We start from the raw sequence: 22,500 nt of genomic DNA on the forward strand, positions 1-22,500 counted from the left end.
AAACTGGAAGATGTTGACTGACTGACTCTGAATCTTTTGAACAAAGGATCATTCCCTGGTCCAAAGTAAGTGGGATATATGATAGATGATATTTGCTCACCTGTGCAGGTCTGGGATCAGGCCCTGCCGGTAGCGGCTGCTCAGCTGGCCCAGCAGCTGCTGCTGTTTACCATACAGACTCAGGTAGTTGGAGAGGGGGAGGGGCTTCAGGGAGAGACAGGTGAGCGCCTCCACCTGCTCGTAGCTGTCCAGGTGTAACGAGAAGTAGTTCCCCGTCTGCACACGCCCCGTCACCAAGCAGCTGTCCGGCACCTAAACACATTATGAAAAGTCCCTTAAATTAAAACACATTTCACTTAGGACTAATTATTGGATGTTATCTTTAAGAGTTTCAGAAAATGATGTATCTGTTTTCTTAAAGAGTATCCTGCTGATTTAGTATTCATGACACACTGCAAACAAATGGTCGTTGAAGAAATGTTTAATTCAATATTTAAAGAAAATGCTGTTTTCAGCCGCTGGAATATGGGGTTTAATATATTCATATTTAAGTGACTTTGGGGGGGGGGGGTTGGACTGACTAAACAAGAACAACAACATGAACATTCTTCACTACTTTCTGACATGTTGACGTGTCTTCAAGCAGAAGTTATAGTTCTCTTGTTCTCCAGGAGCTCGTAGGGATTCGCGTTAAAACGTGGATTAAAAGACAAGGCAGGGATATTCTCTGATTGCGCTTTGATCCAAAACTAAAACACGCCCCAGGCTGTTGTTTATATCAAACCTTACCTTTTGAACAGGAGGCGCGGTCAGCTGGGTCGCAGACGGTTTAGAGACCTGCAGGAAGTGGAACCCTCCAGGAAGCTTCCCACCTGAGAGAGGAGGAAGCTTAAGGTGTGAGGAGGTCCATCTCATTCAGGTGTTAGTATTTGTTTACTTTTTGTCGCCTGAGGGATTATTCAGAAATATAAGTAGTAATTGAAGACCTTACGTGCAACAGTTAAAAGACCAGTTACGGCATCAACGGTGAGTAAATAAGAGCACTCACAACATGTACCACGTGACGACAGATGAACATATTGCACAAAGCAGTCGAACAAAAAGACCCAGAGTATTAACTCGGTTGTAGGAGCCAAAACGTTGATTTATTATTTTGATTATTTAATCATTTAATGTATGTAATGGAGTATTGATCGGGATCCGCAGCCACGGTGGGGCGGAGCAGCTGACTGTGCCGCGATGGCCTCAGCTGGTTAAAAGAGCTGATTATACTCTGGGTTCTAGTTTGGTTGTGAAGTGTTAGAAATTAAAATCAATGTTTTGATGGCATAGTGCACCTTAAACATACCGTCAGTTTAAATGCTGTTTTATACTGAAAAACCAGAAGTTCTCGTGCACAACCAGTTGTTAAGCTTTTATTCTGAAAATCCTTCGTCTCCGGTTAGCATGAGGCTAATATACCATTTACTATAGAGGTGAATTTAGCAGCGATGTGATGTTGCACATCGAAACATACTGATTTCAACACTACAACTATAGACGTTGAGATATTATTATTGTTGGATAAGGTACAGTTTATTTGAGCACGTTATTGTTTACAGATGTGGGTAGCATGTGACAACATCCGGAACGACCGGAAACCAAACTGCTGTGAAGTATTTCCTGTATTTTAGGAGTATTGATTACAGCGTTTAGAATGTGTTAAATGAAAAGTCATGAAAGAGTTAAGGAGGAGAAAAGGCGTGTTTAGATATATATTGAATGTACAGTGTCTGTATCCTCTGATATGTAACAACGGACTGAAACGTGGCGAGCCGGCCCGCAGGGAGGAGCCAGCAGAGGATATATACACAGCGCGACTTGAGGGGTACGGCCTCTTTCTCCGCGAGAGCCAGACACACAGCTGCTTTTCTGTCGAACAATATCCTGTTTGTGACATTACCACGCTTTTTATTAATTAAAGTACCAATTTGAAACAATCTCAGAGACTCCATTTAGTCTCTTTTTAAGCTCGTCTCCTCGACGCGAGAATAACCAACACAGATAACAGAAGCCACACGGTTTTTTTGACCGCTGCACTGCAGAGACGAGAAGCTTTGTTTATTGAAATGACGAAAACTGTTTCAACGTCGTCTGGTGAGATACCTTCATGTGTGTGCTTAAAGAAGAGAACGAACAGTGTTGACATGGAAACGATAACATGGAAATACATGTTGTTCGGTTGACGTAGGATAGAAGTGCTGCGAAGGTTTGTTTTACCGAAGACTCAAGACCCAGAAGTCGTCCCACTACAACAGTCCATCGTCCGGTTAAAGTATAGAGTTAAAAGTACCGAATTATGTAAAAGTGTATGGTGAAAATGTGCCTCAAAACTGGATCAAAAGTCAATTTCTGACACATGCTAAAAAGGGAATATGGGGCCAGATAAAAAGGTGTGGGATGATGTCCGTTCACTCGGCTGAGTATGACACAGGCATGCTGCTTTTAGAGCGTCATGTATGTAGATATCCTCGATGATTCGGCCTCTCTGAAAAGTTCACGTGTGTCATCCCCGTGAGAGTGGCTGTCGTGTTTGTGTTACCTGTGGAGTGGCCTTGGTTCCTTCGTGAATACACGGCAGCACAATGCACCATTGTTACGCCCTGCTATGCTTTGAGTGTTGGACGAAATAACACGAGCAGTGGGAGGGCAGGTAACGGTTTGGAAACCGCTCCGAGGTAATGCTGGGGACTTCAGTCAGACACACACGTGCTTGGACGGCAGGAAGAGTATTAAAGGGTCAACTGAGAGACCCCAGCACATACACTGAGAAGCAGTGCTGATGAATGTGAAGGAATGTAAGGTTTATAATAAAGATACGACACGGGGGATTGAGTAGCAGGAGAGCTCATGCAGTGCTGAAGTGGGTTTCAGGGGCCAGGGTTTTATAGAAGTCCCATTCATCGCCACCGATGACTCACCACAACAAAAGAGGAACACGTGTGTCATCGGTGTGTGGGAGACGGCCACCGAAGGGCATGTGGAGAAGTGGCTCTCTCTCTCACACACACACACACACACACACACACACACACACACACACACACACACACACACACACACACACACACACACACACACACACACACACACACACACACACACACACACACACACACACACACACACACACACACACACACACACACACACACACACACACCTTGAATCTTGGCCTGCCCGTACAGCGGAACGAGGCGCTCTGTTTCTGGAGCAGTTTCCATCGCGGGCTCCAACGTGGGGTCGAAGAGACGCAGCAACATGGCCGCCAGATCCCGGCCCACCTCCTTAGAGTTGAAGTTTGCGTTCGACCACTCGTCGGAGTAGTAGCTGCGGGAGAATTTGGTGAGAGGTCCGGCTGCAGAAATGGAGGGATCGCTGGTGTGGAAAGTGGCGTCGATAACGAGTCTGCCGTCGAACACCAGGAAGGAGTCGTTGATGCTCCGGAAGGCCTCGGAGTCCACGGCTTTATTGGAGAGATTAATGAACACCTGAAAGGAGAGAAGCAAGATATGTTTTCTGTTTCTTGGGATGTCGTGATTTTTACATGCTGCCCCTTATACATGAGAGTAACACATTCCGGGCAAACATGACGGCTCCGCCCACTTTTGGGGGAAACCAACGCTGTCATCTGAACGGCGGTCAATACAATTCTGAAGTTTTTGCCTATTCGATCAGAAATGTTTGAAAACCGTGGATCTTCAAAGAGCCCGATCACGATGGCCGGACAGGCGAACAATTACATGAAATCATTGGAAATGGACGATCGGGCTCGATATGTGGTTAAATATAGCAGTAGGCGACCGGTGTCCATAGATGAGTAGCTTTACGGCCCCGCCCACTTTTGGGGGAAACCAACGCTGTCTGAATGGCGATCGAGCCTGAAGCCACAGAGCTCTTCTTTTACGGTCCAATTATTTCCCGCCTCGCTCACGAGAGAAACAGCCGGCGAAATGACGGCCTCGCCTACTGATTTTAATTTAACCACATATCGAGCCCGATCGTCGATTTCAAATGATTTAACGTGAATGTTTGCCTGACTGGCCGTCGCAACCGGGCTCTTTGAAGATCAGAAAATGTCTGATCGGATTGGCAAAAACGTCAATCAAAAGACAGCGTTGTTTTCCCCCAAAAGTGGGCGGGGCCGTAATTTTCGCCCGGAAGTGACGCAGGTGTCACTCTCATCTATGCTTGGAATAAAGTACAGAAGGAGCTGTCGGATCACTACGGGGGAGTTCAAGTCTTAAAGGACGGAGAACAAGAGTCCATTGGTCGATGCGATTGCTCGTATATCCCATAATTGAAGTCGTTTTAAAATTGTGCCGGTTTTTAGTGTTTTATAAGTTATTTTATTTGCATATTCATTCGTGTTTTACAGCTGTATTCGTCTGCCTGTATTGTTCGTAACTTTCTCCATGCGGCCCCTCTTGGCCCGGTTGGACTCAATGAGACTTCTACCTGGTTGAATAAAGGATATATGACCAGATGAACACATTTCCACACAAACCAACTTCTGTGATTAAACTCGTGGAGCTGGACTAACGTTTTCCCGTAGTGTGGTTTCTCTCCCACATGGACCATATTGTGATCTGATAACATTGCGCAGCTCTAGTGTTGTCTACACATTCTCTCCATCCTTCACAGCTAACAAATCTGTCAATATATTTCCAGCCTAGAAAACATATGTTTAAGCCACATTTCTGAATGCTCTGGTTTGACAACATATAAAAACAACTAAACCTCATCTGCAGGGTGCCTCTAGTTCAGCCTGAATGAGGAACACACAATCGGAGAGCACAATCCTCTACTGTCTGAAACAATGGGAAACACACCAACATCGTTCTGTGCTCCAGCACACAGCCTGCCTCCAGGAGGGGGATTACAGTGCAGCCAGCCGCTCGTTCACGGCCCCCTGGACAGTCACCCAGCATTGTTAGGGACGTACTTACTTCAGTGAACACTAATAACCAACTGGACACGCAGACATGCTCGTCCGCTTGCCAGCCGTGTGAACCCTGAACACATTATGATAGACATGTATTGTACGGGTCCCGAGCACATAGAAACTGCCGGATGCGAACTTGCATATGTTGGGCAATTGGCACAAGTTGTATTCAGTAGCATTCATTTGCAAATGCAGACAATATCAAAACAACTGCTTGGCCGAATTGGACATTTTTGTGTGGTTTTTGAGGCGTATTGAGGAAGCTGAATACAAACAAATGTCCGAAATGGATTCAGCTTCCTCAACATCCCCCAACGACCCTACAAAGAAATTCCTAATCGGACAAGCAATATTTTAACCATTGTCTGCATATGCTAATTAATGGAACTTATTCCAATTGTGCAAACTGCGAAACATATATATAGTCCGGCAGCGGCTCAGTCAGTAGGGGCGTGGACTGTGAGCCGTAGGGTCGCCGGTTCAAGTCCCCGAACAGACCTGAATATGGAGTGTGGACTGCTACTTGGAGAGGTCCCAGTTCACCTCCTGCCCTGCCGTGGTGCCCTTGAGCAAGGCACCGGACACCCCCCTTCCCATTGCTCCCCGGGCGCTGTACAATAGCTGCCCACTGCTCCTAGTACTACACTCCTGGTGGAGAACACATGTCACTGTGTGTCTCTGCATGTGGGACCATTAAAGAGGGGTATCTATCTAAAAGTTAGCATCCAGCAGTTTCTATTATACCCTACTATACAATTCTATCATAACACGTTGGGGTACTCTACATTTCCAGGTTCACAATAAGACTGTTGATTTACCCGACACTGCAGATTGAGGGTCTCTGCGTCTGTAGTGAAGCTCACAGATGTGATGGGGTCGGGGTTTTCTCCGTTGTTCACCAGGGCCAGCAGGCAGTGATGGTGGACCTGAACCTCGGCCTTCTTCAGGGCCGTCGCCACAGCTTTCTCCACCTCCGGGTCGCTGAAGCAGGAGACGCCGGACTCGGGAGGCGTGAAGACGACATGGATACGATTGCCCAGAATCCCGAGGCTGAGCAAAGTCTCAACGGAGGTGAACACGTCGATGCTGTTTCCGTAGACGATGGCGTTATCTGGAGAGACACGTGTGACATTTATCGTGTATTTAACCGTTTGCTGCTGATCCTTTTTTAAGCAGCCATTTCTATCCCAAAAACTCTCAGATTTTTTTCCTTCAACTTCCCTTTCGAGTCCTGAAAACCATCTGATATTTCACATAAATATAAAAGTTGATGGAAAAATGAAAACAACTGGTGTAGCAGAACGTTTAGTTTTCAGTCTTTTTGAAGTACATTTACTTGGTAATCCTTCTTTGAGGCAGAACATATAATTACGTTGTTGTGTTGGTACTTATAGTGGAGTAACAGATAACCATAGTTGGTTATTAGAATGAACACAGCTTCAGTTCAGTGTCTCTGTCCGTGGTGCTGAACCAGAGGAGCTACACCAAGGACAGCACAACCCTATATTCCACTGCTCACATATACCACCACTACAACTACTCAGAGAAACACGTTCTTTATGTGTACAATTCCCATACATATGTAAGCATACAGCTTCGTTAAGGTAAACAAGTTATTATGATGTCGCCACTACACACTGGTCTTGTTTTTAAATCATGGAGCCAGTGTAATAAACAAACCAGTGTCCCTCATCAGGAGCACTTGTGTCTTCAACTTCAAAAAATAAAATCTGGTGTTGTTCTACCCTTTTTTTTGTGTGTGTGTGTCAAAGCCTGATGCATATTTTTGAGTGATTACAAACTATTAAAAACACGTTCCTTCATCACCATATACTACACACTGTAGTTTCTTTTGTCTCAATCAGACACACATCGTCCTGCAGCCTCAAATATTAACTGAAGCCCCAAATGTGGTTTAATCCGCTGGTGAAAAATCTACGATCGCTGGAATGGAAATACTGAAAGCTGAAGCGAAATAAAACGGTATATTTAAAAAGTGTTCTGACGGTAAGTACTGAGAGACTCCAGCTGCTTTAGTCTACCGCTGAACTTCACATTCATCCGTTTCTTTCGGCTGTTATTAAAATATGTAAATAAACACGTTATCTGCTGGAGTCTGCAACAGCAATTTGCATTTATTAATGGCTTTGCTTCATGACTAGGATAATCTAATTAGTACATTTAAAAGCCTCACTCCAGATCAGTGCACACTTCCTTCAGAGAGCAGATTCTGCTTAATGACACCGTGGGTTTTATCCTCTCTCAGAAAGTGATGGGATAATGGGAAACTGGAAGGGAGAGGCCAACGTGGTTCTCACAGAGGAAAGATTTCTCTGCAGCTAATTAGCGGCTAATTATACCGGAGCACTTCAGCGCTGACTGGCTGAGTAATGACATACTACTACATATTAATATTAGGTTCTGTGTGTGTGTGTGTGTGTGTGTGTGTGTGTGTGTGTGTGTGTGTGTGTGTGTTAGCTCACCCTCCAGCTCCACAAAGTTGGCGCTCAGCCAGCGGCGGGCAGCCATACAGTCGTGGAGGTCGTTGAGGGTGAAGAGGTTGGAGGGCAGCTGGAGGTTTGAGTCGGGCTGATTCCCTTCAGCAGGACGAGGCGCCTGCAGCAGCATATCATAATAGTGTTACGTTTATTAGCTAGCTATATCTTTATATCGTGTTATAGAGTGGTGCAGGAATGAGTCCTGAAGCACTTCCTGTTGCATCGTCTTGAAGTCTTTAGTATGAGCTTTTGGTTGTTAACCACATACCTTATTTCAGGCTAACATAAGCTGAAGAGATTTTAACAAGTTGTTCTAGGGCATAAATAATTCAGTAAATACCCCACTGGTGGATTTAAAAAAGGCAGTTGCTAACAAGTGTCTAAATGAGACAACTAAACATCATCACACCCAACATTAGCCTCCTTTAGCTTAGCGGTGGTGACGTGAAGTCATGTGACCGTGCTGTAGTTCCTTTATAGCCCAACATTAGCCACCTTTAGCTTAGCGGTGGTGACGTGAAGTCATGTGACCGTGCTGTAGTTCCTTTATAGCCCAACATTAGCCACCTTTAGCTTAGCGGTGGTGACGTGAAGTCATGTGACCGTGCTGTAGTTCCTTTATAGCCCAACATTAGCCACCTTTAGCTTAGCGGTGGTGACGTGAAGTCATGTGACCGTGCTGTAGTTCCTTTATAGCCCAACATTAGCCACCTTTAGCTTAGCGGTGGTGACGTGAAGTCATGTGACCGTGCTGTAGTTCCTTTATAGCCCAACATTAGCCACCTTTAGCTTAGCGGTGGTGACGTGAAGTCATGTGACCGTGCTGTAGTTCCTTTATAGCCCAACATTAGCCACCTTTAGCTTAGCGGTGGTGACGTGAAGTCATGTGACCGTGCTGTAGTTCCTCTATAGCCCAACATTAGCTTTTTAATTCAGAAATCATGAAGTGTTGTTAATATGTGGAGATTATCTTGCTGAACTAAACGTGTAAGTATGATAAACGCAATAATCCAAAATGAAACTGAGGAATCCCATTGGCTCTCTGTGTGTCACCTGGTACTGCAGGCCGGTGCAGAGGACCAGGTGGTCGTAGGGCACCGTCACTCCACCGGACACCAGGACGTGTTTGGACTTCCTGTTGATGGCCACCATCTTCCCGCTCACCACGCTGACGCAGGAGTGCAGAGGCACCCGGGACAGATCTCTGCTGCTGTACGCATGACTGCACACAGGAAGACACCTCTTAATGCAGTGAGTTCAAGGAGGATTAAGTGTCAAGTGCTCTTCCCTTTCAGAGTGTTTTCAATAACTGTGACAGACTTCAAGCAACAAGAGTTTGGTGTGTCCCTTCTGGGCCACTGTAGAAACATGGCACACTTCATGAAAGAGTATGTAGACACGAAAGACTAATTTTAGAGCTGCAATTTTAATTAATTTTTAATTAATTCATCAATTTGTTTTACATTTAAATTAATATGCAACAGTTTGAATAATTGATGATCATATTTTATGAAAGACTTTTTTTGCCATTTTATAGATAAAATAAATAGTCGTTTATAAGAAACAATAATTGGTCGATTATTTAACTATGAAATGAATCGTTGGTTGCAGCCCTAGCTTATTCTGAAGTAACCCCAAAACAACAATATATATCTTTAGATGATTAGACGCCAAATAATATACAAAAAAAAAATACAGTTGTGAGTAATTCTCTGCCAATAGAAATCCCTGAATACTCATCACTGGTCCTTTGTGGTTATAGGAGATGCATCAACATGGTTTCCTAAATCTACAGCCATTACATTACGCAATCATTTTTTACCTCATAAAAATTTATTAAAGCAAAACATGCGTCTCTTGCCGCTATAATGGAGCTGTACAGGACATAACAGCACTTTGTTGTGAATTAGTTTGTGTGGTTTTTCTCTGTCCTTTTGGTCCATTCTCTCACCTCGTGGAGAGAAACCCGATGTCCTCGTGGTCGAAGTCGCTGAGGAGGCCGTGCGTGGAGACCAGGGTCAGGCTGTTGAACCTGAGGTGAGGGCTACGAGAGACAAACAACACACAGCAGAACACAGTAAATCTGGGGAACCTAATTTCTGCAGAAGCTACCTGCTTCCTTTAGTGATGGGCAACAGCATGTATAGATTAGCCATGTTAAGAGGACAATAAAGAATATTAAAAACCACTCTTTGCTTTATGTACTAGGAAGGTCTGGAGAAGATTCAGGAAAGCCAAAGGACTACACAGTGATTTTCCCCCAATGTAATTTTTGATTTGATTTTGATTGGATATACTTTATTAACCCCCGTGGGGAAATTGTTTCTCTGCATTCGACCCATCCTAGTGTTAGGAGCAGTGTGCTGCCATTTTGAACGGCGCCCGAGGAGCAGTGTGGGGAACGGTGCCTTGCTCTGGGACACCTCGGTAGCACTTGGTCTTGCCGGGACTTGAACTGGTGACCTTCCAGTTGCCAAGCCAAGTCCCTATCGACTTCGCCACCACCGCCCCCTTTTTTAAATTTTTTTTTTTTTTTTAAACAAAGTATTGTAACATTAGCGCTAACTTGGTGTGTAAACAAGTACAACCAAAGTATTCGTTACTTTACTTTGGTTGTACTTGTTTCCACACCAAGTTAGCGCTAATGTTAGCTTCCCAGTTAGTTAGCACAAGCATTAGCAGATTTCAGGTGCAAGGCTTACTTTCTTTCTTCTGTTGGAAAAGGCCCATTGGCTGGTAGTTGTGATTCATCTCTGGTTGTTTTTGAAGATGTATAGATATATTTTGTATATTGATGTACATATAACTCTATTGGCATATGTTGTACATGCACAACAAGCTATACGACACACTACAGGAAAGGGAACACCCCGAAAAGCAGAGTAGGGCCTCGTTATTCTTTGTGAAAGCATCAATAGTAAATATTTCAATATCGTTGCGTTATTTTTTATCTATGCATTTGGTCAAACATGTTTGATTCTCTTTCTATTGGCCGCCACAGTTTGAGTTCCTCCGAAGGATCTCACCCCAAAGAAACATCTGCTTCAGTGAGACTCACACATGTGATCCGTCTCCTGCTTGAGACGCACATTATGAAACCCTGAGGTGGTCCCTTGTGTTTTTATACCTAATGCTGTTGCTGTACCACCTGGCCGGGACGACAGCTGGAAAGGAGCAATGTTGGCTGAAGCTGCCCCATGTACTGTTGTGTGTGGCGGTTGATCAATGGGGTGTCCACCACACTATACACTGAACATTAAACATAACCATCTCGATGCTGAATATCTCTCAGCCTACACTGAGCATGTGTGACTCCTGCAGCGTGTCCTCCCTCTCTGAGTCCACTGTCCGCAGAACACGTCTCCTCTTGTCATGCAAATGCCTTCCTTTGTGTTTCCCTGCAGGACACCGCAGAGCAGATAGCAGCAGCTCCTCCTCCTCGGCGGATACAGAGAGTGTGTGTGTGTGTGTGTGTGTGTGTGTGTGTGTGTGTGTGTGTGTGTGTGTGTGTGTGTGTGTGTGTGTGTGTGTGTGTGTGTGTGTGGCCTGGCATTACTATACTTGTGGGGACCTACATCTGTTAACACAGTCACGTGTGGGGACTCGCCTCCCTTATGGGGACAAAATGGAGGTCCCCATAAGGACTTGGTTAGGGTTAGGCATGTGTTGGTTAGGGTTAAGGTTAGGGTAAGTCTCCAGGAAATGCATGTAAGTCAATGTAATGTCCCCTGAAGTGATGTATACATGGTGTGTGTGTGTGTGTGTGTAGCGTTTGGTCTTATCTCTGTGACTCTGATCACCTCCCGTCTGCTCTTATCTCTCAGCCTCCTGACAAACTATCGCCCTGAAGCACACACACACACACACACACACACACACACACACACACACACACACACACACACACACACACACACACACACACACACACACACACACACACACACACACCACACACACACACACACACACACACACACACACACACACACACACACACACACACACACACACACACACACACACACACACACACACACACACACACACACACACACACACACACACACACACACACACACACACACACACACACACACACACACACACACACACACACACACACTTTAGGGTTAGGTATCGTAAAGTTGCATGTGCCGTGGTTTTAAAGGTTTTAAAGTGATGCAATGTTCTTAAAATAACCAGGCTGTTGTATTATCTGGCTTCGTCCACTAATTATATACTTTACAGAGGATTGATTTTCAAAACTCTCATCGCGTTAATATTTTAGGAAAGCCAATAATCAACCCTACATAACCAGTTAGATATCGATATTGAGTACTTGGCTCAAAGACACAGTTGTATAGTTAGTTTCCCCACGACGCTGAGCACTATGGGCTGTATCGGATTTATAGGAATTGTATTTTGGATAACATTAGTCAGTTATGTAAAGTGGATAAGTTTAACACGGACAGTACACAAGTAAGAACTATTGAATAGATGATATTATATTACATATGTCATAAGAAAGATATTGAACCGTATTGACCACCCTTTCTCTCTAGGGGGAAACATGATGGACATTTAGCAACATCTGCTTTAAATCTATTTATCCGGATGAAGATCGATTAACTGTTCAGTCTATAACATGTCAGAAAAATAAGTTTGAAGCCAAACGTCTTGCTTTGTTCCACTTACAGTTTTAAATCCAAAGATATGAAATATACAATGATTTAGAAACAGAGAAAGGCAGAAGCCGAAACCAGCCAAATGTTTTGCGTTTTTGTTTGATAAATACCGAACAATACTAAACATGTTTGATTAAGTTTATATGACTCACCCAGAGATCAGCTGGTGCTGTGATAAAACAACAAATCAGCGCTCACACATGTGTCCACACGGATCAAGTAAAGCATCCTCGACTCTCGTCACAAAGCTCGGAGTCATCAGTGCTTTGACCTTTTGGCTCTGAATAATCAGACCGTGAGAGCAGTCTCACTTTCCCTGCTAATCTGAGCCGGAGGATTTACATCGAGGCGCTTCTGGAGTCTGGAGAGTCAGAGGGTCCGCTATCAGCCGCTGACAGACGGTCAGCCCGCAGCTCTTTATCCGTCTGACCCCGAGACGCCGTAATGAAGGGGGGGGGGGGGGGGGGGCAGCACACATCCTTTACTCAAGTACAAGTACAGATGCTCGTGTTTAAAAATACTCTGGTAAGAGTAGAAGTACTGACTAAACTCGAACATATAATAATGTCATTTTTAGCTGATGAATGTTTCCATGGTGAACAGCGGCAACGTTTCCATTGGTCCCTCTTCTTTAGAGAAGACCAGGAAGTGATGGATCCACGGATCGTGTTCCAACCAATAGGCACGCAGTGACTCTAAAGAATAATGACCGCGCACCAAACACACATTCAGACTAAAGGAACCAGCTGTTTGGGAAATGAGAGAAGTAGAAAGTACAGATATTTGAGTTCAACATGTAAGAAGTAGAAAGTACAGGTATTTGAGTTCAACATGTAAGAAGTAGAAAGTACAGGTATTTGAGTTCAACATGTAAGAAGTAGAAAGTACAGGTATTTGAGTTCAACATGTAAGAAGTAGAAAGTACAGGTATTTGAGTTCAACATGTGAGAAGTAGAAAGTACAGGTATTTGAGTTCAACATGTAAGAAGTAGAAAGTACAGGTATTTGAGTTCAACATGTAAGAAGTAGAAAGTACAGGTATTTGAGTTCAACATGTAAGAAGTAGAAAGTACAGGTATTTGAGTTCAACATGTGAGAAGTAGAAAGTACAGGTATTTGAGTTCAACATGTAAGAAGTAGAAAGTACAGGTATTTGTGTTCAACATGTAAGAAGTAGAAAGTACAGGTATTTGAGTTCAACATGTAAGAAGTAGAAAGTACAGGTATTTGAGTTCAACATGTGAGAAGTAGAAAGTACAGGTATTTGAGTTCAACATGTAAGAAGTAGAAAGTACAGGTATTTGAGTTCAACATGTAAGAAGTAGAAAGTACAAGGTATTTGGGTTCAACATGTGAGAAGTAGAAAGTACAGGTATTTGAGTTCAACATGTAAGAAGTAGAAAGTACAGGTATTTGAGTTCAACATGTAAGAAGTAGAAAGTACAGGTATTTGAGTTCAACATGTAAGAAGTAGAAAGTACAGGTATTTGAGTTCAACATGTAAGAAGTAGAAAGTACAGGTATTTGAGTTCAACATGTAAGAAGTAGAAAGTACAGGTATTTGAGTTCAACATGTGAGAAGTAGAAAGTACAGGTATTTGTGTTCAACATGTAAGAAGTAGAAAGTACAGGTATTTGAGTTCAACATGTAAGAAGTAGAAAGTACAGGTATTTGGGTTCAAAATGAAAGAAGTAGAAAGTACAGGTATTTGTGTTCAACATGTAAGAAGTAGAAAGTACAGGTATTTGTGTTCAACATGTAAGAAGTAGAAAGTACAGGTATTTGAGTTCAACTTGTGAGAAGTAGAAAGTACAGGTATTTGTGTTCAACATGTAAGAAGTAGAAAGTACAGGTATTTGAGTTCAACATGTAAGAAGTAGAAAGTACAGGTATTTGAGTTCAACTTGTGAGAAGTAGAAAGTACAGGTATTTGAGTTCAACATGTAAGAAGTAGAAAGTACAGGTATTTGAGTTCAACATGAGAGAAGTAGAAAGTACAGGTATTTGTGTTCAACAAGTAAGAAGTAGAAAGTACAGGTATTTGAGTTCAACATGTAAGAAGTAGAAAGTACAGGTATTTGAGTTCAACATGAGAGAAGTAGAAAGTACAGGTATTTGAGTTCAACAAGTAAGAAGTAGAAAGTACAGGTATTTGTGTTCAACATGAGAGAAGTAGAAAGTACAGGTATTTGGGTTCAACATGTAAGAAGTAGAAAGTACAGGTATTTGAGTTCAACATGAGAGAAGTAGAAAGTACAGGTATTTGTGTTCAACATGTAAGAAGTAGAAAGTACAGGTATTTGTGTTCAACATGTAAGAAGTAGAAAGTACAGGTATTTGAGTTCAACATGTAAGAAGTAGAAAGTACAGGTATTTGTGTTCAACATGTAAGAAGTAGAAAGTACAGGTATTTGTGTTCAACATGTAAGAAGTAGAAAGTACAGGTATTTGTGTTCAACATGTAAGAAGTAGAAAGTACAGGTATTTGAGTTCAACATGTAAGAAGTAGAAAGTACAGGTATTTGTGTTCAACATGTAAGAAGTAGAAAGTACAGGTATTTGAGTTCAACATGTGAGAAGTAGAAAGTACAGGTATTTGGGTTCAACATGTAAGAAGTAGAAAGTACAGGTATTTGTGTTCAACATGTAAGAAGTAGAAAGTACAGGTATTTGTGTTCAACATGTAAGAAGTAGAAAGTACAGGTATTTGTGTTCAACATGTAAGAAGTAGAAAGTACAGGTATTTGTGTTCAACATGTAAGAAGTAGAAAGTACAGGTATTTGAGTTCAACATGTGAGAAGTAGAAAGTACAGGTATTTGTGTTCAACATGAGAGAAGTAGAAAGTACAGGTATTTGTGTTCAACATGTAAGAAGTAGAAAGTACAGGTATTTGTGTTCAACATGTAAGAAGTAGAAAGTACAGGTATTTGTGTTCAACATGTAAGAAGTAGAAAGTACAAGTACTTGAGTTCAACATGTAAGAAGTCAAAGTAAAAAGTCGTCAGAAAAATAAGTAGTGGAGTAGATGCCAGAAAAAAGTACTTAAGTACAGCAACGAAGTATTTGTACTGCACTGCCTCCCACCTCTGCACGGGGACGCTTGGTCAGCGCTGATAAGGGAAAGTGACCCATCACTCAGCCCCTCGATGCCTCAGCGTCAGTTCAGCGGACACTAACTGCCTCATTATTCAACTCATTAGTGACAGCAAACACAGATCCCTTACAGAGGGGGGGGGGGGGGGTAATTAAAGGGGGCCATCGCTGGATGCCAGGCCTCACACAGCTGTGTTCCCCCTCCCATCAGCAGCGTGCCAGCCTCACCAGCCCCTCCGAGGAATACAAAAAACACAACGATTTGTTGCCAGGCAGCTATCGGCTGGTTCTGGATCAGCTGCTTGTTATTACCGCTATCAGCAGCAGCAGTTAATCTCACAAAGAAAAGACGGGAGGCAAACATGCAAAGACGTGCGACCCGGAGTCAAGTGACATTTGCAGAGAGATTGGATTCCTGGAATAAAAGACGATAATAAAAAAAAAAGCGAAGAGCAGCTCCGGGGATTATTCCTCTCCGAATGCTTTTCACTGCGACGGCTGCCAACACACACACACACACACACACACACACACACACACACACACACACACACACACACACACACACACACACACACACACACACACACACACACACACACACACACACACACACACACACACACACACACACACACACACACACACACACACACACACACACACACACACACACACACACACACACACACACACACACACACACACACACACAGTGTTTTCTTGGCCCGTCTAAGGACAGAGGGTCTGAGGACAGAGGGTCTGAGGACAGAGGGTCTAAGGACAGAGGGTCTAAGGACAGAGGGCCTAAGGGCGCAGAGGGTCTGAGGACAGAGCGTCTAAGGACAGAGGGTCTGAGGACAGAGGGTCTGAGGACAGAGGGTCTAATGTTAGAGGGTCTGAGGACAGAGGGTCTGAGGACAGAGGGTCTGAGGACAGAGGGTCTAAGGACAGAGGGTCTGAGGACAGAGGGTCTAAGGACAGAGGGTCAGGACAGAGAGCCTAGGACAGAGAGCCTAGGACAGAGAGCCTAGGACAGAGGGTCTAAGGACAGAGAGCCTAGGACAGAGAGCCTAGGACAGAGAGCCTAGGACAGAGAGCCTAGGACAGAGAGCCTAGGACAGAGAGCCTAGGACAGAGAGCCTAGGACAGAGAGCCTAGGACAGAGGGTCTAAGGACAGAGAGCCTAGGACAGAGGGTCTGAGGACAGAGGGTCTAAGGACAGAGGGTCAAAGGACAGAGGGTCTAAGGACAGAGAGCCTAGGACAGAGAGCCTAGGACAGAGAGCCTAGGACAGAGAGCCTAGGACAGAGAGCCTAGGACAGAGAGCCTAGGACAGAGAGCCTAGGACAGAGAGCCTAGGACAGAGGGTCTAAGGACAGAGGGTCTAAGGACAGAGAGCCTAGGACAGAGAGCCTAGGACAGAGAGCCTAGGACAGAGAGCCTAGGACAGAGAGCCTAGGACAGAGAGCCTAGGACAGAGAGCCTAGGACAGAGAGCCTAGGACAGAGAGCCTAGGACAGAGGGTCTAAGGACAGAGAGCCTAGGACAGAGAGCCTAGGACAGAGGGTCTAGGACAGAGGGTCTGAGGACAGAGGGTCTAAGGACAGAGGGTCAAAGGACAGAGGGTCTAAGGACAGAGAGCCTAGGACAGAGAGCCTAGGACAGAGAGCCTAGGACAGAGAGCCTAGGACAGAGAGCCTAGGACAGAGAGCCTAGGACAGAGGGTCTAAGGACAGAGAGCCTAGGACAGAGAGCCTAGGACAGAGAGCCTAGGACAGAGAGCCTAGGACAGAGAGCCTAGGACAGAGAGCCTAGGACAGAGAGCCTAGGACAGAGAGCCTAGGACAGAGGGTGTCGTATCGTCATACTGATATTCTGAACAATGTGTGTTGTTGTATTTGCTGTAAAGCGTCTCGACTGTAGGCTATTGTTATTTTCTGTACAGCACTTTGGCTCCACCCAACATGGTTTATAAATAAACCCTGATTTGATTTGCTTCTGCTGCGGGTTGTGAAAATAACATTTACAGACATTTTACAAGTGATTAAAACCAGATTATGAGTTTCCAAACACGTGTCTTTGTGGCCATACTGTGAGACTTCCTGTCTGTGTGTCGAAGCCCCAAGCCCGTTGGTCGCTACTGGAAACATTATAGTTGGAGTCGTTGTAATATGGCCACAAAAGGAGGAAATAGTGCATTTTCAGGGACTATTTTCTGCGGCGGATTCGTTTGCCTATTTGGTGCTCGATGGTGAGTAATGTGGAAACAGGAAGGTGCGACTTATTGATGTGTTCTTCATAGTTTTAGGGAAAACAATGGATCTGTTTCGCACAAATTAGATCATTATCACTAAGAGTAACCCTACAGCTGACACAAAGACAACATGTGGCGTCTACAACTCAGGCAAATAACAGTAGCTACTATATATATACATATATACATATATATATATACATACATATATACATATATATATATATATATATATATATATATACATATACATATACATACATATATACATATATATATACATATATATACATATACATACATATATACATATACATATACATATATATATATATACATATATATATATAAATGCTGTTTGCTCTGATGTTGAAGGGAACTTGGAGATGATAGGGTACAAAAACAATGCACAGATGGTGGTGTGTGTGTGTGTGTGTGTGTGTGTGTGTGTGTGTGTGTGTGTGTGTGTGTGTGTGTGTGTGTGTGTGTGTGTGTGTGTGTGTGTGTGTGTGTGTGTGTGTGTGTGTGTGTGGGGGGTCTAATAAGTGCCAAAGCCTTGCCCCAGGGCCTCTTAAACTTAAATCCGGTCGTGGTTCCAGGAGAAGACTTATGACGTTGCAATTCATTCAGAAAATACTTTAGATTTATTTTATTTGTCGGTCCCATTATTATTGTTATGCGCCGCTTTCCCCCCTCTACTCCAGTCGGACTCAGACGTTGCACTTTTCCTTGTGTGATGTTTTGTTTTTCTCGTTTTGTTTCTTTCCGTTAACCGTCAAGTAGGAACGAAGTCTTTTTGTGTACGTTTTTGTGTTTCTCTTATTTTCCTCCGATGCCGTTATGATTGGCTGTGAATACGAGCACATGACGGACAGACCATCTATTCCTATTTATTTCAGAAAGGGGCCGGTCACATCAGATTATATTCTTCTCCCTGCTCCTTTTCGGCTGCGGTGTGTTTCTAGAGACATGTTTTGTAAATAATTGTTATACGTTAAGTTGTGCACACCAAGAACGGAACACAACATGAAAGATGTAGTGCACACGAGGGAGGAAGACTCACCAGAAACACAGCACCTCCAGGAGAGAGAACCCCGTGTCCGACGCCCCCACCAAGACGATCCGGGCGTTAACCGTGACCTTTGGCTCCAAGGTCAACTTCCTGCTGATGAGGCTGAGGGCAAACGGCGCCTGAGAGGAACACAGAAGTTATCCTTTCACCGAGTGAAATGAGGGAATGCGTCCCTCTCAAAACGACTGGAAGATTAAATATTCCGTCTCTTACTTATTACCATCACTAAAAGCATTTCCTGATAATGGGTCCAATTTTCCCCACGTTCTGGTCTTACAGGATAAAGTAGTAATCATCTTTGTATCCAGGCACTTAGTCTGCCGGCTGAAGAGACGGTGCCGCGCTCAGCAAACACCTTTAGAGGATTAGTGACGTTAAAAACTCTGGGTGAACTTTACCGAATATCAACCAGTATTAATGTGGATCGAGGTAATCGGCACCCAAATCAGATTTTCCAAAAGCATGCGGGACATTAGAGATATTCAAACGGGTACGCATTGGAACCGAGATATTTCATATATAAAAGCAAACGGAAAAAGACTTAGCCGTCTGTGTGTATGGACTTAAACATTGTTGTTATTGTGTAAACACAAGTTGTGAGAGATTGTAAGCGAAGTTGATTATTTTCTTCGGTGCTCGGCTTCCCATTAGCACCTGATTGGTTAACGCATTAAAAGAGACCGTTTCTTATCTCTCGTGAAAAGGCCGAGGTGAATCCGCCAGACTCTGATTATTAAAGTGACAATCGTTTCTCTGGACTTTTTCCACTGCTCATTTTGGATTATTCCCCCATTTTCTTTGCCACATTTGGTTCTTTGTGTCCTTCCCGCCAGCTGTCCCGCCATTTGAGTATTAATCCCATGTTTGCTCTGTGTGTCCGTGGAGCTTCAGCCGGCGAAGAGAAGGAGACACGGGGATCAAAACGTGCGACTTGACAGTTAAGAAACACTCTCGACAATAATTACAAAAGAGTCCCGCAGGAATTAGCCGAACACTGCGTTCTAATTTCCCGGTTCCTCCTCGCGCCGTGAGGCGGCTAATGGCTCCTTCATCATCTGTAATTAGGCAGATTGGCCCCACAATGCACCTTGTTGGATGAAAACAGCATCGAGCGAAACAAGGGGGGGGAAACCCGAGGGTGAAATTAACCTTTGTGTAATATTCAAATAATTTCCATGAGGGCATGTGTGCGCGACATCTGTCACGAGCCGGGAGACGAGGTGGGGTTTCATTAGCGGGACGATACGAGGGGGAGAGCTCTGACGGAGGCAAGGGGCTGCAGATACAGGGGATAATAACAATCCTACACATGTCTTAGAAAAGCAGCTGATGTGTTCGTGCCTACACACATCAGGAATAGAGAATTATTACATTTGTATACGCGGGTTGTTTTCTTTCCCGTTGTTATTAGGTCACAAGTCACTTACAAGGTTGGTTTGTGGAGATACTGTACGTCGGGAAGTTACTCTGAAAGGTGTCACAGAGGAAATACTTCAACAGATACAAAATGGTGAACTTTACGCTCACTGAAGCATTTAAGTGAGAAGAGATCGAGTCACAGAGCGGTCGGATTTTGCTTTTTTTAGCTGTTAATAATCAGGACTTTAAGATATAGACTATTCTTGCACTATTTTATTTGTATTTAATTACACCATTTCATCCGTTTTATTGTGTTGCACTGCTGGAGGAGCCTGTGAACTGTGAACTAAGACTTTCATTCACATGTCTCCACTGTAGCTTTGAGCGTATGACAATCAAACCTTTGACTTTGAACAATCCATAGTGAGTCTTGCCTTTTGAAACAGCACCTCCTAGTGGTCACATGACCACCCTGCAGTCCTCCCTCATCCAGAGCAGGGGGTCCAAACTTCTTTCTCCGAGGGCTACATAGAGAAAGATATACGAAGGGCTGGACCGCTCACTCGAGGAGAGGTTTATCGCCTCATAAGTTCAATCAGAAGTTAGCTAAATAGATCAAATGTAGGCACACGATGCTCGTGAGTGCTGGCAGCGCATGCCTTAAAACAGAAGCCTCAGAGTGATGAGAATAAGGGGAAATATTAAGGGTTTATTTCAAGCTAGTTGTGTAAATAAGTTACTGGGATTTTTTCTTATCGATGTTAGAAAATGTTTCCAACTTTAATTGACTGCATTTATTTTGAAATTGGGCTATTATTAAAACATGAATAATCGTGTGTAATCTATTTTTACATTTCTATTGAAGAAGTACAATATAAGAAAACACAAGTTTCATTTGTGGGCCATATTCCATGATAGTTTTTGAATTTGTCGAGTAAAAATGGTCCGCGGGCTGCATTTGGCCCCCGGGCCGTAGTTTGGACACCCCTGATCTAGAGTGTACCCCCCCCCCCCCCCCCTCTGGCAGGATGTTATCCAGCTGCTGCTCAGCCCACCTGCTCCTCTCTGATCTGAAGGGAAGGAGCGTTGATGCCAAGCTGCTCCAGCGGGAAGACGATCTGGCGTCGCGGGCACACAGGAACCGCACAGTCCAGCAGAACGTCCAGATGGTGGACGCAGGAACTCTGGGTGCAGAAGAAGAGAGGGCGCCGTGTCAGGAAGTCGTAATGAGCTCAGGTGGAGAGGTCACATGACGCAAGGTCAGATCAGCAGAGAGGGCAAAAGTACACACATCCTTTACTCCAGTAGAAGTACAGATACTCGTGTTTAAAGACACTCTGGTGAAAGTAGAAGTACTGACTAAACTTCTTTACTCAAGTCTAAGTAAAGAGGCTTTGAAGTGTACTTCAGTTAAAAGTACCCATAGCTAGCAGCTGCTTTAAAGAGTACCTGACCTCCCTTTATATTAATAGAACAATAAAGATCTTCCATTTCAAATTGTAATAATATCATAATGTGTGTGTGTGTGTGTGTGTGTGTGTGTGTGTGTGTGTGTGTGTGTGTGTGTGTGTGTGTGTGTGTGTGTGTGTGTGTGTGTGTGTGTGTGTGTGTGTGTGTGTGTGTGTGTGTGTGTGTGTGTGTGTGTGTGTGTGTGTGTGTGTGTGTGTGTGTGTGTCTGAGACGCAGATTAAAACTAAAGTAACGAGCCTGTTTGGAAAATGTAAGAAGTAGAAAGTACAGGTATTTGAGTTCAACATGTAAGAAGTAGAAAGTACAGGTATTTGAGTTCAACATGTAAGAAGTAGAAAGTACAGGTATTTGAGTTCAACATGTAAGAAGTAGAAAGTACAGGTATTTGAGTTCAACATGTAAGAAGTAGAAAGTACAGGTATTTGAGTTCAACATGTAAGAAGTAGAAAGTACAGGTATTTGAGTTCAACATGTAAGAAGTAGAAAGTACAGGTATTTGAGTTCAACATGTGAGAAGTAGAAAGTACAGGTATTTGAGTTCAACATGTGAGAAGTAGAAAGTACAGGTATTTGAGTTCAACATGTGAGAAGTAGAAAGTACAGGTATTTGAGTTCAACATGTGAGAAGTAGAAAGTACAGGTATTTGAGTTCAACATGTAAGAAGTAGAAAGTACAGGTATTTGAGTTCAACATGTAAGAAGTAGAAAGTACAGGTATTTGAGTTCAACATGTAAGAAGTAGAAAGTACAGGTATTTGAGTTCAACATGTGAGAAGTAGAAAGTACAGGTATTTGAGTTCAACATGTGAGAAGTAGAAAGTACAGGTATTTGAGTTCAACATGTGAGAAGTAGAAAGTACAGGTATTTGAGTTCAACATGTGAGAAGTAGAAAGTACAGGTATTTGAGTTCAACATGTGAGAAGTAGAAAGTACAGGTATTTGAGTTCAACATGTAAGAAGTAGAAAGTACAGGTATTTGGGTTCAAAATGTAAGAAGAAGAAAGTACAGGTATTTGTGTTCAACATGTAAGAAGTAGAACGTACAGGTATTTGGGTTCAACATGTGAGAAGTAGA

The 22,500-nt window shown here is 43.5% G+C and overlaps 1 protein-coding gene across 1 annotated transcript in view; it reads right to left on the reverse strand.

Moving 5' to 3' along the window:
- The window catches only part of LOC117440834 (cilia- and flagella-associated protein 61-like), a gene marked incomplete at its 5' end in the record, with an annotated part of 37,803 nt that overhangs the window by 4,225 nt on the left and 11,078 nt on the right, over positions 1-22,500 (reverse strand). The window contains 9 exons of the mRNA XM_034077068.2: positions 101-312; positions 790-872; positions 3,203-3,530; positions 5,803-6,095; positions 7,468-7,600; positions 8,536-8,704; positions 9,434-9,526; positions 18,587-18,714; positions 21,010-21,138. Of these exons, the coding sequence (XP_033932959.1) occupies positions 101-312; positions 790-872; positions 3,203-3,530; positions 5,803-6,095; positions 7,468-7,600; positions 8,536-8,704; positions 9,434-9,526; positions 18,587-18,714; positions 21,010-21,138 (1,568 nt within the window). The remainder of the gene's footprint in view (positions 1-100; positions 313-789; positions 873-3,202; positions 3,531-5,802; positions 6,096-7,467; positions 7,601-8,535; positions 8,705-9,433; positions 9,527-18,586; positions 18,715-21,009; positions 21,139-22,500) is intronic.

Source organism: Pseudochaenichthys georgianus, unplaced genomic scaffold (genome assembly GCF_902827115.2).
Source record: "Pseudochaenichthys georgianus unplaced genomic scaffold, fPseGeo1.2 scaffold_1271_arrow_ctg1, whole genome shotgun sequence".
NCBI classification, from domain to species: Eukaryota; Metazoa; Chordata; class Actinopteri; order Perciformes; family Channichthyidae; genus Pseudochaenichthys; species Pseudochaenichthys georgianus.